The sequence below is a fragment of the Euleptes europaea genome, chromosome 16 (genome assembly GCF_029931775.1).
Source record: "Euleptes europaea isolate rEulEur1 chromosome 16, rEulEur1.hap1, whole genome shotgun sequence".
Taxonomy (NCBI): Eukaryota; Metazoa; Chordata; class Lepidosauria; order Squamata; family Sphaerodactylidae; genus Euleptes; species Euleptes europaea.
Genome location: NC_079327.1, coordinates 36,252,644 through 36,270,423, shown reverse-complemented (window position 1 = coordinate 36,270,423; position 17,780 = coordinate 36,252,644). Strand labels below are relative to the sequence as shown.

At 42.5% G+C, this 17,780-nt stretch overlaps 1 protein-coding gene across 2 annotated transcripts in view; it reads right to left on the bottom strand.

Annotated features, from left to right (window-relative positions):
- LOC130488142 (cohesin subunit SA-2-like) overlaps window positions 1-16,865 on the bottom strand; it is a 67,754-nt gene extending 50,889 nt beyond the window's left edge. For both annotated transcript variants that reach the window (XM_056861740.1, XM_056861741.1), the window contains exons 1-11: window positions 16,693-16,865; window positions 11,944-12,028; window positions 10,125-10,271; window positions 9,912-10,008; window positions 8,603-8,679; window positions 7,632-7,703; window positions 6,988-7,192; window positions 4,588-4,739; window positions 3,528-3,601; window positions 3,040-3,163; window positions 2,094-2,192 (exon numbers count right to left, since the gene is read on the bottom strand). In XM_056861740.1, coding sequence (XP_056717718.1) covers window positions 2,094-2,192; window positions 3,040-3,163; window positions 3,528-3,601; window positions 4,588-4,739; window positions 6,988-7,192; window positions 7,632-7,703; window positions 8,603-8,679; window positions 9,912-10,008; window positions 10,125-10,271; window positions 11,944-12,028; window positions 16,693-16,736 — 1,176 coding nt within the window. In that variant the 5' untranslated portion in view covers window positions 16,737-16,865. The remainder of the gene's footprint in view (window positions 1-2,093; window positions 2,193-3,039; window positions 3,164-3,527; window positions 3,602-4,587; window positions 4,740-6,987; window positions 7,193-7,631; window positions 7,704-8,602; window positions 8,680-9,911; window positions 10,009-10,124; window positions 10,272-11,943; window positions 12,029-16,692) is intronic.
- Between the last annotated feature and the right edge of the window lie 915 nt (window positions 16,866-17,780).

Here is a 17,780-nt window from a genome sequence, read left to right as displayed (position 1 = left end):
AGAAACATCCCGGCGCCGACGGGAGGGAGACCAGCTCCTAGAGGAGGAACGGTGCCTCCGAATGACAGGGCTGCGTGAACAAAGTGAACGGCTATGTCCGGTGATTAACTGCTTGGATAATGAACGACGAGTGTGAACATCTGGATCATGCGAGCAAAGTGAACGGCTATGTTCGGAGATTAACTGTTTGGATGAAGACCGGCAAAAATGGGAGTGGCGAGAAGTGAATCGGCGCCGACGATGAACGGATTGGCTTCGATGATAGGATCGGCTCTCGACTTCGACGGGCGGAACGACGTCGAGAAGAGGATCGCTCCGACGGGTAGGGCGGCGACAGCGCGAAGCAGACCGACGCCGACTGGTTCTGGACGAAGCCGGACTTCGAGAATGGCGTCGAGAATTTGATCGACACCGAGGCCGTTGACCAGGTTCGAGATGGGATGAACCTTTCGGCGACTCTACTTGGGTCTTTTCAACTGACCGTTGAGAGTTTTGTTGGGTGCTCACAGGAGGGGGTGGCTGAACGGCACCTTCCTGGAGCTCTGCAGATTCTGGCTGAGGCCCTTATCGCCAGGCTGTGGGGACTTTGTAAGCACCGGAGGCACATCTTTGTAAAGATGAAGGAGGTGTTGTTTGAACTCAGCCGAGTCTTCCTGGGCCTTGCTCGGACACGGAACCGAGAGGGTAGCCAGGGAATGAGGAGGCGAATCCTCGATAGTAATGGGCTGCTGCGCAGCTACTTCGGAGGCGAGTGACGCCGAGGGATGAGACGACTTAGCATGAGATCGGCGTCAAGGAGATGACGAGGGTGATCGGCGTCGAAGAGACTTCGGCAAACGCGAAGGCGATCAGCGTCGAGGTGATCTGGAGCGGGAAGCATGGCGCGAAGAGCCGGGCCATCTTGGGAATCCGGAGAAGTAAACTTTGCCGGACGAACAATGACCGACGAGGGCTTCTTAGAAGGGCCACCCTTCTTGGGTTTCTTAGTTGTGGGTCCCGCTTCGGACTGTGGCTTACCGGTCGAAGTACCAGGCTCAGCAGATTGACCCCGCGGACGCAGAGACTCTTTGTAGAGGTGAGAGACTAGGCGAGTCAACCGAACCCTCAGGGCCTTGTTGGTGAGTTTGGAGCAACTTTTCCAAGTTGCAGGAATGTGGTCTTCTCCCAAACAAAGGAGACATTCAAGGTGAGGATCAGTCTTCCCCATCTTGGTACCACAAGAGGTACATTTTTTGAAAAGTGGAGCTTTCTTGGGCTCCATGGCTAGAGACGAAGCTAACACGTTCTCTCTCCATGGCGGCAGAAAGAGAACTGGAGGGAAGAATGCTCCTTCCCCCTTGGGTCATGTGACCGGTGGGCGGGGAGATTGCATGCCCCAAGGGGAGGGGGAGCACTCTTTTTAGATTTTGCTAGAAGCTAACAAATCTTATCCATGGCTGGCCTGCGCCTGTGCAGTCCCAATGTGGGACTGCATAGAAGCCACACAGATGAAATCCATGTATCAAAACAAATAGAAAAACATCATTATATTATCCAAATATTTAACTTGAGATATAAATCTCAAAATAAATTCTTTTCAATCCTAAAGAGAGTTACTTCAGTCTAAGCTCATTCATTTCAATGGGCTTAGACTGTGGCTTAGACTGGAGTAACTCTGCATAGGCTTGCACTGTTAGCATTCAATCTGTTTAGTTTGGAGGATGGGAGGTGCATGTAGGATTATGAGATATTCTGGATCAGTACAGTCAAACCTTCCAACAAGACTGGCAAAACCAGCTGCAACCTAGCTATCCAACGAATCCTGTATGTTTACAGTGTATACCAATAATAAAATCCTTCCCACATACAGAAATTAAATAAGGTCTGTTTTGGAATCAGTCAACATAACATTCTCCATGGCCAGGTCTTGGATGTGAGCTTAAGAACAGGCAACCACTAAACGCCATAATTTAAAGACTGAAGCTTCCACCCACCCACCGTTCTAACATTTCTCAAGTGAGCCTGGAGAGATATTGGATCCCAGTGCAGTTTTGAGAATAATCAGCCTCCTTGGCCAACCAACCAATGTTTGGGAAATGCTAATTTCAACTTACCTTGAACCTGCTATTGAAGAGATCCATTTTAGAAACAAGCTGTTTTTGGTCATATATTCCCTGCAGTCCCTGAAGGCACTTTAACCGCACTTCAGGTTGCTGCAAGAAAGGAAAGAATACGGCAGAAGTGACAAAGAGCACCAATAAGGCTATGTAACAAATCAATCTCACTCAATTGACAGAAAATATGGTGCTGGATCATCTAGAGCAGCGGTTCCCAAACTGTGCTCCACAGAGCACTTGGTGCTCCCCGAAACATCTCCTAGTGCTCCATGAAGAGATTGGAAAGAAAAACACTACTGTCATTCGGTTTAGTGTATAGGTGCTAGGTGAAAATTAGTGCTCCGTGACAAATTTCTCTCCTGAAAAGTGCTCCATTACTCAAAAAGTTTGGGAACCGCTGATCTAGAGCATACAAGCCCTTGTGAAAACGGTATGATTTTTAGCACCTTCAAAAAATAAATAAAAAGCATTTTAAAATATAATTTCACAGTTGTTATTCATTTACTGTGAGGCATCTAACACCCTTGTTGTAGCACTTTTGAGGTACACTGCCTTCGCAACTCGTTAGAGCACAAGATAGCAGAAGACAACCCATCTTACAAGTATTTAAACCAAAACCCAGTTCTTATGAAAATAACTTTGAAAGTGTGGTGTGTTTGAAGCGCTTAAACTAATGACACCCTCTATTTCTGTCACTCAAGCCTCATTCCACATAACTCTAGCATTCATGCAGCACTGCACTTTTAAAGTAAAGTAAGACAGTTGTGGATAAAACAAGGGCTTATCATTTCATACTTTGAACAATGGTCTTCAAACACAAGCACAATATCTCCATAACAATGTATAAATTACAAATCACTTTATCGTTAACTGGTAGAAACTCTGTATTTAAAAAACTTTTTACCAATTGTAAAGAAGAGAAAACAGGGTGGGGGAAACTTACTTTATCATAGAGCATCCATCCAATGTATTTCAAGTAACTATCATTTAAGAATGTACAGGGGTAAATTTTCATCCAGCTGCCCATTTCTTCAATACAAATAGCCCGGATCTCTGGAATAACATCCCTTCAAAACACACAACAGTATTAGTGACCCTCTGAGAGCTGGTTCACACTGTATATGCATAATTCTGTTACCACCTGATTAATCAGTGTTTGAGGATTGGCAGCTAAATATGTGAACAGAATATTGAAAAAATGTTTGAGGTGATGTGTTACAAAAGGATTGTCAGTAGCGAATGAGGTGTAATGGCTTATTCACATATGCAAGTCATTATCTGATGCTGCAGGGATCAGGCAATTAACACACGTGTGTGAATTAGCCCTAAGGCAAATATGACCCATCATCATAAATATCCCTGTGGTGACTATATTCCAGTGGTGTCCAGGGTCAGATTAGAGACTCATTCCAAGTGCAAAAAGATTCTTACCGATAGCGCTGCAAAAAGATCCCTTTGAAAATAGCATTCATCATATTCTCTATCTCCAGAGGTTTCTGTTCATACTGTAATTAGAAGAATTGAACAATTCTCTTCACATACTGAAGGATTAACTCAAATGCTGAATACCAGCTCATTTTTCAAGTAAAGGAATAAGCAAAATTTGAGCAGGAAAAGGATGGAAAAGAAGCTAGTAATGTTTTTCCCTTTCCTCGATACCTCATCCAGAATTATCAGTTTCATCAATATAGGGATTGATCCTATTTGGTTGTGTCTTAATTTTCAGTTGTTAAATATACAGCAAAACTCCACCCATTTTTTCACAGCTAAATGCTATAATAATCTGCTGTAGAATCAGTTTGGTACCTCTAATGGTCAGTAAAATGATGGTTGTTGAACGGAAGCAAGGCTCAGTCTTACCTACAAGCCCAGTTTTCTGGCATGCGCTGGGGAGGGTTGGGAGCTGGTGTTACAGGCTTTGACATATTAGGACATATGAACTGATGTATTAGTGTTGTACATGTGCAGAATTATTCAATGTAAAACCCAACTTCAATCCTTAAGTTTTTGGTGGCGCAGCTTCGCTGTTTTCAATGGGGCTATTTTCCCAATTTTCTATTTTTTTTCCTTTTTTTAAGGCATTTTTTTTCGCCTTGCAGCGGTCGGGAAACCTCTTTGGAGGCGCCGTGGCAGTCCCTCGGCCACGCCATCCCCATCCGCTGCAAGGCTCAGGAATGGGCTGATAATTGCCACAAATGCATGGCCAAAATGACTGCATGCTGAAAGCCTTGAGTGGCCCATGAATACTTAATCATGAAAACCCACCACCTCCCAAGACTGTTCTACTGTTGAATATATCTTGTTATTAGGAAATGTCTTTAATATTGTTATAATATTAAAAACAGTCAAGCCAGAACCACTTAGTGTCTATTGCAATGGATGCATAGCAAATTTAATTTCACCATCACAGATTTCCAATGCCTAGTCACTAACTACAGAATGAGGACTTCTAAGAGGCCATCATTCATCTCCCAACAGAAATGAGTCACACCTCTTTTCTTTTTTTCTCCAGCTGGTCCAGTCTACTATTGGTCCTCTTGCCAGTAGTTCTGTTCTTCTCCACCTCATATAATCTTTCAAGGTTCCTCTTACTTGCATCTAAACTGAGATTTAGATTAACAAGTGCTGTCAGAAGCTTCATAGCTGGGGTGGAAAAAAACAACAACTCAAAGTCAAATTTTAAACGCAAAGCCATTTAAAAAAAACTACTTATACAAAAACAGTAGTACAAAAAGAATGACCTACAAAAAGAACAACAATATCTTATTAAGATCAAAAGACAATAGATATCCTGTCATGTCATCAATTAATCCTATATTAATGTGCCAAAAGGTTTAAACCAGGGATAGGGAACGTCTGGCCTGGGGGCCGTATGCGGCCCCCGAGGACATTTTCAGTGGCCTTCCCCAAGGGTGTTCCTGGGGCTGCGGCGCCCTTTGGACCTCCTCTCGTCAACTGTCGGTCGGCGAGAAGAGGGGGGAGGGGAAGGGACGCGTCCCCCAAGGCTGCCCCCTGCAGTCGAGGCATGCAGGAATGTGGCGGCACACTGTAAGCCCCTCTTGCCGCCTGTCAAGCGGCAAGGGGGGGGAGAGGCCCGCAGCTCCCGGTGGCGGAACATGCGCGCGGGAGCTGATCGGGCTTGGAGGGCCTTTTGTGGACTCGGGGGTGGGGCGTGGTGGCTGGGGCCCGGTCGCGCAGGGCTGCGTGTGCTGCCGTGTGTGTTGGGGGAGGCGGGGAGCCTGGGGCCTGGTTGCGTGGGGCCGGTATGTGTGGTTATGTGGGGGGGGAGGCTTTTCTCTCTTCCTCTTTTTCTGTCACTCTTTCTCCTTTCTCCCCCTCGTCTCTTTCTTTGTCTCCTTCCGTCCTTTTCTCCCCCTCCATTTCTCTGTTTTCCTTCCTTCCTCCCTTCCTTCCCTGAGGATCGACTGTGGGCTGCGCCTCCCTGGTGCCTCGTTTGCTCGGGGCCCACTGCTGGCTGCCCTCCCGCCTGGGAGGGGGGAGGGAAGGTGAGCGGTGGTGCCCTCCAGGCCGTCTCTGCGTGGCCTCCCCTGTGGTTGCCAACCTCCAGGTGGTGGCTGGAGACCTGGCAACCCTAGCCTCTCCCCCTCCCCGCACCAGGAGATCTACAACTGGTTATGGCCCCTGAATGATGTTATAAATGAGCAAATGGCCCTTGGCAGGAAAAAGGTTCCCCACCCCTGGTTTAAACGAGAGATAAAGTCCAGCAAATATGCATAAAGTCAGCTTTATTTGCTTTGCCTCTCTAAGATAAATCACGGAGGAGTGGCATACATTTTTGACAGATGATGTGGTGTAAGATACCACTAATATTGCACTTTCACAAAGTTTTCACTTAAATCCACGGAGATCAGCATGGAAAAAATGTTTGCCCAGATTCAATCCCAGTCTTCTTCTAAAGTTACTTGATTAAATTATCAGTGGGTAACAGATTTTTAGTCTAAAATTGAGAAAAGAGTCAGCCCCAGTTTACTGCAGCTGCTGCCATACTGGAACAATTCTTCATGTGGCTCTCATTGCTACCATGAAAGCATATGCATTCATAGCAACAACAGAACATCCCTACAACAGTTTACCCCACATTTTCCTTGCCTCAGCCCCCCACAACTACCATCCCCATCCCAACATCAAATTTTTAAAAAATCAGTAATTCCTAGATTATTATGATGTTACTGCACCGTATCAGTCTATGGCCATGATCTACTAGAAGAAGAAGGGTTGGTTTTTATATGCCGACTTTCTCTACCACTTAAGGCAGAATCAAGCCGGCTTACAATCACCTTCCCTTCCCCTCCCCACAACAGACACCCTGTGAGGTAGGTGAGGCTGAGAGAGCGTCACTTGCCCAAGGTCACCCAGCTGGCTTCGTGTGTAGGAGTGGGGAAACAAATCCAGTTCACCAGATTAGCCTCCACCGCTCATGTGGAGGAGTGGGGAATTAAACCCGGTTCTCCAGATCAGACTCCACCGCTCCAAACCACTGCTCTTAACCACTACACCATGCTAGTTCCTCTGAAGTCTCAGGTTTCCTTTTTAAAAGTAAGTCTCCAGTCCTTTTTGCTGTACATTTGCATTAAACTCAATTATTAATTCCAGCGACACAGGAATTAAACTCAGTTATTAGTTTCAGTGACACACGAATTACCCTCAAAGGAAGATGTGCTCTGCATTGAAAGTTTACAAACATAGGTGTGCACAGACATACATGACTGAATCGATTACAAGCATTGCTGGCGATTTACAAGATCATATTACACAACAGATGGCACAAAAACAAGGAGCCCTAGCTCAAAAAGCTTAACACTCAGACACTTATCCATTTCACTAGTTTGAACCCTCAGACTTCTTTATTCCTGATCCCATTTGCAGATACCTGCTAAAGTGCTGGTGTGCCTGAACGCTCTCACCGTGGAATCGGCCAAACCCATGAGCAGAGAGATGACGGTGTCCGCCAAATAGCTGTCGTAGAGGATGCTGCGCTGACACTGCTGGATCAGCACTGCAGTGAACTCACAAAAATTGGCTTTGAACTTCTTCCAGTAGGACCCTGCTCTGATGAGCGGGTAGTCTTCATTGTTCTGCATTAAGTGGAGGGGGGGGGAACACAGTGGTCTCACAAAGAAGAAAGCTTAAGCAGAGAATCATGGAAAACAGAAGTGTGCTATGACATCAAATCCTTGCCCTATGTCAAAATAAAATAAAAGATCTACGGTGCCATCCTAAGCACAGCTACACCCTTCTAAGCCTATATTCTCATATATATCTATATCTATAGATATATATATAAGAACGGCCCTGCTGGATCAGACCAAGGTCCATCAAGTCCAGCAGTCTGTTCACACAGTGGCCAACCAGGTGCCTCTAGGAAGCCCACAAACAAGACAGCTGCAGCAGCATTGTCCCGCCTGTGTTCCAAAGCACCTAATATAATAGGCATACTCCTCTGATATATATTGCACCACCTTGAATTTTGAAGAAGAAAGGCAAGATATGAATGAACAAACGAATGAAATTTACCATATCCACTGGCCAAGTAACAGTCAAAATCCAGGGATAAGCCATGAACTTTTTATACTGCAATCCTGTTTCCTACAATATAAAAAAAAGTTTTAAAATAATTTAAGCAATAACAGCAAATGTTGCATAAGTACATAAACACGCAGAGCCAGAGCTTCTTGCACATCCAGAAGCCAATGGGGATCCATGTAAGCATGGGCTTCTTTACTGGCTTCACGGATGAAGAAGCTCCATGTACCCATCCTCACCACATGTCCCCAGCAATAATCCATGAAGAATCATGCCCAAGCTGAAGTTCTGTGTATACACTAGAATGCCAACGAAGCTTTGGATCATAGTGGCTGCATGCTGGTTTTTAGTGCTTTGTTATTAAAACCAGAACAAGATCTTTTGTTTAGCAAGTCTGCCATCCTTGTATTAAATTCATCCCACCATAAACGCACAGTGAAACATAGCCTGATATCAACATGGTATGCATCTCCCCATTCCCATACCACCACACTGATGGAGCAAGGAAATGCATAAGACCAGGCCATTCAGAAGTGTTTAATTATATACTGTAGAGGGGAAGTGGATGAATGTGACACAGGATTGCTGTTTTTTGGCAGAAACACAGAATTTATCATTAACACCTAGTTTAGTCTGAATCCAGTATGGGTAGATAAAGCTAAAGGCTTCCAGCACAAAGAAGTCTTTATTGTTGTCGAAGGCTTTCACGGTCAGAGTTCATTGGTTCTTGTAGGTTATCCGGGCTGTGTAACAATACCAAGACCACGGTTACACAGCCCGGATAACCTACAAGAACCAAAGTCTTTATTGCTTTGGATGCAGGGGGTGATTTTCCTTTCAAATACCAAATTTGCAAGACAACCTTCAAAAGGATATAGGATGGCTTTCTTAAAGAAAGATGTTAATGCTTTCTAACAAAACTGTTCCTCTAGGAAAGGGAAGCCATTCTGTGTTATGCTTACTTCATCAAATGTCTCTGTCATTTTATGCATCACATCACAGTTCTGTAAACTCTGGAACATCTCTGCAGTAACCATTCCTATAGAAGCAACAATAAAAATGATGTGCATGCATTACCAAACTGGATATGGGTATGACACTACAAATAACTCTGACTTTAGAATACCATCGGGGCTGCAGTGACACATATTCAGAAGCTAGAAAGCTAAGTATAGTTGTTAGAGGAAGAAAATGTGGGTCAGCAGTAGAGCTTCTCCAAAAAAGGATGTGATACCGCATTTGTTTTTAAATGTACACAAAGTGCTTAAATTTAAATTTATTCAAATCACACTGATCTGGAGAAAGGAGGATATAAAACTGAGTAAAATGTGACCCTGACAAAACACGGCCGGTCAGAGTAGACAATACTGACTCAATATTATGCAACTTCACATGTTCTTTTTATACCCTCTGTTCTCAATTTCTCCTCTGCTTTAATTATAAGAAAGATCTGGCAATAATGCCATCAATTAATCAAAAGTGATTAATTCTAAAAGGCAACACAGTTTTGTGTATCCTTCTAACATTTAGTGGAATACACTAGCGAACAGCTCATTGACCCCTCAAAAGCTGATGCCTGAGGATGCACAACCCATGGGGACAAAAATCCACTCAGACTGGAGATCTGTACTGTGGGGGGGGGGGTTGAGTGAAGTCAGCCTTCCTTCCTCTTCTACTCTTGGAGCTTCTGAGGCTCTGTCTCTGGAAGAGGGAGAAGGGACAAATTTTACCCATTGCCCCTGACCTGCATCAAAATCCACGAGTGTCAGATGACCACCAGCGTCTACTTTTCATACATCAAAAGAGGCTGCTGGGGTAAAATAACAGATGGAAGAGCTGCACTGAACAGTACGCTACATTGGCAAGGCTGACTACCACCCAGAATTTCTAACTTGCTACCCTTATCAAATGATTTTCGTTCATCATCCTTTATGTAATTCAATTCTGTTTTACGGTAATTTCTTAAATGCAAGCTCCAAAGAGTAATACAATTTGTCAACGTCTATTCATTTTCCTCTTTTCTGAAATCCCACTATTCAGAATCTGAGGTTTATCAGATTGTATGGAACCATTAGGAGAACACAAGCAAGATTCTGAATGAGAGAAACATTCAAAGAATCAGCTCTGCTCCAGATGATGAGAGGGAGGGCATCTTGGCCATCTTCTGGGCATGGAGTAGGGGTCACTGGGGGTTTGGGGGGTAGGTAGTTGTGCAGGGGGTTGGACTAGATGACCCTGGTGAAGAAAACTGGCCAGAGCAAAAAGATTTACCTTGGCAACCTGAGCACTGAATGAAGAAATTGATGAGGTCCAGAAGGGCCACATCTCTGTCTTTCTTATAAGCTTCAACCCAGTCGTCGACCACAGACTAAACCAGATGGCAAAGAAAGCCAGAGATTAAAAAAAAATAGAAACATGTCAATTGCTAGCAGCCCCTCACAATTTCACATTCAAAAGTTTAGTCACTTCAGGAAGTCGATGTACCTGCATAGCTCTTTTGCCCATGCTAACCACTTCAAATAAGGTAACTGCTTCAACCACGTCTCCATTTTGCGGCTGGTTTGACCTTCTGCTACTGGAAGAGTTTTGTCTTCTGTTTTCACACTGCTCACGGATTTTTCTTTTCCCTTTCTAAAGCAATAGCGATAAAACATGTTCCTTGACAAACAAGGTAAGCAAGGAGACAAAGGATTTCATTCATTTGCTAGGTATGTAATCCCATGAAAGTAACTGCAGAGGGAACAATATAATGAAGGGCATGTACTTATGGCCTATAAATATCTAGGTGTTTAGCACAGAAGAGTGAGCATGAGTGGAATCCTACAAGCTGTTTCACTGGCTCAAGAGGGAAGAAAAGCCCCTTTTGACTCTCCAAAAAAGGTAGGTCAGGGATTGTGGGAGCCTGGGAAACACTGTCTTAAGGAAAGCTATGCACTGGTAACTGGGTAAGATTTGTGTTAACAGAAGCATCTTCATCTATGGCATTTATTTAGCAGTGTATTATTTTATTTTTCTTTCTTTACTTATAGAATTGCATCTCCTCAGACTCGCATCTACATAATCATATTTACAAAACATAAACCCCCACACACAAAATCACCGAGCATAAAGGTGACAGGTAGCATGAAGGAGACAACTTCACAAAACTGGTTGGCTATCTGCCCACTTATGAAATGGCTGAGTTAAATAGTAGAATTAGCTGAACCCAGAAGATAGTAGACATAACTTCCTAGGTATAAAACTGTAGCATCAAGTGACGATTTCCACATGAGAACCTCTTGCAAAAAAGGTTATTTCATAACTGTGAGCCTAGTTCCTACATTTGGGCTTACAATAACATTTTTTGTATGTTGGGAACCAGGACTGTGGAAATGGGTACATGTGCTGCTGAGGCTCATCCTCACCTACGGTTGCCAACCTCCAGGTGGTGGCTGGATATCTCCCGCTATAACAACTGCTCTCCAGGTGATAGAGATCACTTCCCCTGGAGAAAATGGCCGCTTTGGCCATTGGACTCTACAGCATTGAAGTCCCTCCCCTCTCCAAACCCTGTCCTCCTCAGGCTCCACCCCCAAAATCTCCAGGTAATTCCCAACCAGGAGGTGGCAACCCTATCCTCACCATAAGAAAGAGGTAGACATGGGCCTGAAAGTCTGCATATGTCCTGAGTATTCTGTAATCAAGTGATAAATATGCATGTGTCAACCAGCCCTAACGTGTGCCCAGCCAACTCCTGAACTTTTTAAATTCTCCCTGTAAATTGTCTAATTTTAAAAAAATATTTTACTATATTTTAAATTTTATTTTGGTAGAATTTCTGCCTTATTCTGTATTTTTGCTATGGCTCTTTTTGCTAATGAAATAAAGACTGATTGATTGATACCTCTGTAGTCGAGATTCTATGATACTAAATAATAATGTTTCCTGCAAATGCTCCAGTCACAGGAAAACCATAAAATCATATCCATGAAAGATACCCAATAGACTATCTAGTCCAATATCCTGCCCTAAAATTAGATATTCCTATATCAGAACCATCCACTTATGAATGTTAATAACAGCATTCACAGCTGAAGATTCTGAAAAAAAGTAGAAAAACAAACATCTATTTTCAGCCTTTCACAAAATTCACCTGGAATTGTCAGCCTTCACATATGAATGGCAAGATTTGCCAATTTTGAATATTTATTATAACAGATATTTATTATTACAGATACGTCTTATCACATGTTCAGAGCAATGAAACCTAGACAGACCCATTGGTTTTTCTCTTGTAGAATTTTGAAACATAACAGAAACTTACAAAAGTTTTAACACTGCCATTTCTCAAACAGCTGCCATTTTGAGCAGTGGATTCAGGGACAATCTCCTCATGGATCCCATTTTCTCTGAGTCATTAAAAAAAGAGGACATAAAGATGTGAACAATATATTTGGAGGCCGATATACTTAAAAGAACTGATACTCCAATTCTGTTTTGTTGATCAAATTACTTGTTAAACCAACTCAAACAACAGAAAAGAAATGCTAAATACCAACGCTAATATTTTCCTCAATCTGACTTCCTATGTTCATCAAACACAGTGACACTTGTATTAATTAGCATGTTTAAGACAAAACTAAAGATATACACAAGGGCTAGGTTCAGACTTAATGAAACACAATTTTATGACTATGTGAACAACCCTGGTGAATCCTGAGACTTGCATGCTCACTCCCCCCTTGCACGCTGCCAAGTCATTAGATGCTTCACTTCCACTGCAAACCAGTTTGCCAATATAGCCAAAATGGCAAACTACAGTTTGAGCTTTTTTGCAAACTAAGATTCTGAACAACGACCACATTCAGATGTTGCGCACAGAGGCATTTGTCTGTGTCAGGCGTGAACCCTGTTAGCTGCTGTGCTCATGGGCTCCCTTTGCTCTTCCCGCTCCATCCTGGCCTCACATGCAGAGCCTTGAGCTAAACTCCAGTTCACGTGAGATCCAAATGCAGGTACCTGGAAAAATTGGAGCTTGCTCACTAAACCAAACCCAGATTTTAGAAAAACCATGGACACCTGGAGTTTAATTCAAGCCGTCCCCAACCCCAGAAGGCTTCAACAGTACTTTATGTATGGGGGTGGGGGGAAGGAAAGTGGAAAGAGTAAGGGGAGCACAGCTATAAATAGCATTCATGCAGAACGTGGACAAACTTCTTTTTGTTGTGACATCTGAATGCAGCCAGGGATTTGTTCCCAGTATGGAATCCTGGTTTATAAGGATAGCAAAAATGACTGTTTGCTTATCCAGACATCAGCTAAATATGGTTAGTAATAAAAACTGAAATAACTTATTAGATTGCCTGGGGAGGGGAAGCATGCAAGCCTGAAAATTCCACAAGGAGCAGCAAACTGCAGTTTTGTTGTTATATCATGTTGGAACCAAGCCAACATGGGACAAAATTAGACACAGAAGAGGAGATGCAAGAGTAGTTTCCAGACTTTTCAAAAAATGAAATGCAGCTGTGGCAGACTGTAATTGGGAGTTGAAGAGCAGTTATTTTCTGCACAAAACCCCCTCCCTGGCTGCTCTTTTCTTCAGAAATAAAAAGATTGGTATACCCCCCCCTTCTTCTCCATATGTGGGAAACAAAGAGCAGGTTGTTTTTAGCAGAAAAAAATGGCAGAGAGAGGAAAGGTGTTGCCACCTCTCCACTCCCACTACCTGACTGCAGGCTCTCATGGCTCTGGTTCATTTACATGAACCCTGCATGCACTTCCTATGTAATATCTAGTTTGGCCCATGCACTAAATCATCTCAGCGAAGACACCCTGAAACCTACTGTACATTCATCTGTTCATACAAAAGGGTGTTTTTCATAGCTATTACACAAATGTTGTAGAACCATTCAAAATAAAACAGTTTTTTAAAAAAAAATGCATTAATCTTCTATGCAAGCTTTCCAAATTCTTGCTTTAAGGTATCATAGACTAGTACAGTCCGCCTCACCCGTTCAGGCTTGCACTGCGTATGATAACACAAGAAACGGCAAATCCAAACAGAGCCTGCCTCACCCTAATTTATATGGATGCATGCTAATTATAAAACTCATCTTCACACATACCACTTAGCAATTCATTCACAGTGCCCCCGGGGCAACAAGTGCTCATGTAATATTTCAAGTTGCTGAAATTAAATTTAAAAGAAACAGTAACAGATTCCATCCCTGGTATGTCTGGTTGAAGCTGAACTGAGATATTGAGATCTTGAAATGCAACTGCCAATCACAACAGATTGCTATAGAACGTCATATATTTTCAGGTGGGAAGCTGTGTTGGTCTGTAGCAGAAGAGCAATATTTGAATCCAGCAACATCTTATGAGACCAACAAGATTTCCACGGTATAAAGTTTTGAAAGTCATACTCCCTTTGTCCTTGGAAATTTCATCGGTCTTTAAGGTGTTATTGGACTCAAATCTTGACATTAAACAGTTTATCTCTGATACTGTCATACAATGAACAGCTTTTAACAACTTTTGTTTAGACATTTCAACAAAGACAGAAATTATTTGGTTGGTCAAATTAAGGCTGCATTTCCTATAAACACTTAATTGGGAGTAAGTCTCACTGAACTTAGTAGAGCTTACTTCTGAGCACTGGATCAGGTTGTAGGTAAAGGTAGTCCCCTGTGCAAGCACCGGGTCATTCCTGACCCATGGGGCGATGTCACATCCCGACATTTACTAGGCAGACTTTGTTTACGGGGAATGGTTTGCCAGTGAGCCTTCCCCAGTCATCTTCCCATTACCCCCAGCAAGCAGGGTGCTCATTTTACCGACCTCGGAAGGATGGAAGGCCGAGTCAACCTTGAGCCAGCTACCTGAAACCGACTTCCGTCAGGATCGAACTCAGGTCGTGAGCAGAGCTTGGACTGCAGTACTGCAGCTTACCACTCTGCACCACGGGGCTCTCAATCAACTTCGCCCTCTGATTTGCTCCTGAACATGCAAATATAAAATGTGTGTCAAAGCAGGTGCAGGCACCCTAAGCCCGTTAGGACACATCAGGCCCATCAAGCCTTTTTTTAGCAACCTGGAGTCATTCAAGGGATACTAGGGTCACTATGCAGAGGCAAGCAATGGCAACCACCTCTGTTAGTCCCTTGCCTTGAAATCCCTACTGGGTCACCATAAATCAGCTGTAACTTGATGCCACTTTACGCATACACACAGTCATTCACAGTGCAATCCTAAACAGAATTATACCCTTCTAAGCCCATGGACTTCAGCTGATTTAGAAGGGTTTAACTCTGCTTAGGACTACACTGTAAATGAATGAGAAGGTGGGGGAAAGCTTCAGATCTCTGGAAACCCTGGAAGCCTCTGGAAAGCAGATGCATCTTCTAAAACGTATGCTGCCAACCTACACCTACATCAAATAATTATCACTGTGTTTATTTGCTGATGGCGTTTATAGACTGTCTTCCAGCCATAGCACATCATCAGGACAAGCAATCACGAAAAAGCAACACAACCAAAACTGAACAGCTTAGCACATACTTATTTTGAGCCCAAAATCAGGATGCTCAAAGGAAAGATGACAGGGGCAAGGCCACATGAGCCAGTGGGGGTAACCGCACTTTGTATTCCCAGCGATGTATTAAGAGTTTGAAAATGTTGTAAAAAACATCGCTTAAAAAGGTTTTCTGGATACCACAGCTTATAAATGGTTGGAAAACGTCTTCACAGCTAAAGGGGCCAAACAAAGTGTGAACAGAATTTTTTATAACGTTTTCAAACTCTTAATACATCGCTGGGAATACAAGTGCGGTAACAGCCAGTGGCTCAGTTCAGGGATCATGCTGAAAGGCGGGTTTGCACTAATCACAAAACCCAGGTTACAATCTGAATTTACAAATGTGCAAACTGGAGCTGCTTTATGTGCTTTCATTTTCCACCTGAGCAGCACTCCCATTACAATGGAGCAGAGGCCTCTGGAGGTAGCAACAAAGATCTACAGTTCATCAACAAAGACACCATGCCAAATTTAAACAGCAAATGACCTTTTTCAAATTTCCTGCAAGGCATGGCTCTCTTAGTCTGTTTTTCTCCTTGAGTAAGCGGACACTGAACTGTAATCAAGCTTCCAGAATCATGACTAATCTCTGCATTGAACCACATTTTACAAACCTTTAGAGGACCTCAGAAATATATAAAAAAAGAAGAGAATGGCTACTCTAGCACCTTAGGCCGCCATTGTGGGAACTCTCTTTATTGTTATATTTCTGAACTGCTCAAGGAAGGGGGACATAAACTGTGGCTCAATTCAACCACCACACACAACTCAACCCCTCTAGTTGCTTCCATAAAATGGGATGCACATGGGGGGGGGGGGTTTTGCAGAGTTCATTCCCCTAGAAATTGTCCAAGCTGTGAAATTGTCCTCTCTGCTGAAAACCATCCCCTTCCATTGAAGCTCTGGAGAGAAACAGCAACCATTGGACTAACACTGCATGCAGTTCAGAGAAATATATGGGCTGGCTTTAGGACAACTGAGACCACTGCTGAAATGTGACATCTGTCCTCACTCTTAGAGGCTGTGTACACATGTCCCTGGAAGCGTGTGTGTATCATTTTTCTATTTTTTTCTTTTTTATAATTTTTTATTGAATTTTTACAATACAAAAAAAAAGAAACAAAAGAGGAAAAAAATATATAAAAATATAAAAGGGTATTCGCATAACATATTCAATACATTTCATTTCATTTTTTTTAATACATTCATCAAAAAAAAAAATACCCTTTCCCCCCACCCACCAAAAGTGACCCATCACCATGACTTCCGAAGAAGTGTCCAGTAGTTTTATTTATTAATTTTCTGTGTATCATTTTTCTGATGTCGTCTACTAGCCCATTTTAAATTGTCGATGTGATTTCTACGCAAAAACGTACACACAAATATATTAAAGATATGCACACACCCCTGCAATCCACTCCAAAACACAGGAAGTACAAGGCACAGACTGCAATACAAACATTACAGTGGTTTTGTGCCCTGTTTTTCAGTTCTTACTTGTGATTGAGGAGATTAACCACGGAATTGGGCTCAGCTATCATTGCCACTACATCCTCTCAACAGCAAAGAAAGCAAGTTTAGCCTTATTAGACACGTCAGCACAAAAATGAATACAAGCAGCCGAGATTCTGATTCATTTTCTTCAGCCCTCCATCAAGAGGAGCAAACAGCAAAACTGTACAAAACAAAAAGAAGCAAAACAGGACAAACCTCAAATTATAGCTTTTAAAATATGTTAACAGCAGAAATTCTAAAACTAAATGCTAAAATTCTAAATTCTAAAAAGTGCTTAATTTTTATTATAGCAGCAGGACTCAGCCAAAAATCACAACCAGTGAAATACCATTTTGGAAACCACCGGTGTTCAGATTGCAGCAGGCAAACCATTGAGTTCCACATAATTTTTCCTTGGACTGAAAAAAAAAACTTTATCAAAAACATAAATTAATCTTTCTATTAGCTGTATGTTTACTTCTACCCTTTCTTCAAGGAGTTCAGGGTGCCATATTTGGAGGTATCCTATTTTATCTTCAAAACAGCCTTGTGAGTTCTGTTTGGCTAAGGAAAGTTAATTTACTCAAGGCTTTATAACTGGGCAGGCAATCTGAATTGGGATCTCACTAGTCCAAGACCAGTACTCAGTGCACTACCCACCACATAAGTTCTTCATGATTTTGAGTGGAAGCCATGTTGTGCTGAATTTATCGGTCTCTCATCTTACAACTGAGAGCAGAAGTACTAGCAGGTGTGAATTACACCAAGTCTGTATTTATTTGTTTATTTAAAATATTTATAAGCTGCTTTTCAGCACCATAAACGCTATTAAAGTAATAAACATAAAATAACTTATAATCTAAAACCTACTGCACTGAAAAAAAGGATACAAATTAGTATGAACAGCATAAAAGCCAAACAGAAATCTATTTATATCCCCCCTCCCCCAATAACACAGGTTCCTTAGAACACAGAGGATAGCTAAACATAGTCGTTCTTACACTAGCAAAGCTGGATATTAATTTTGGACAGTATACAAAGTACAAAAATCAATAAAAACCTATCCGTTCGTTGATCCTGACTAAAGTTGG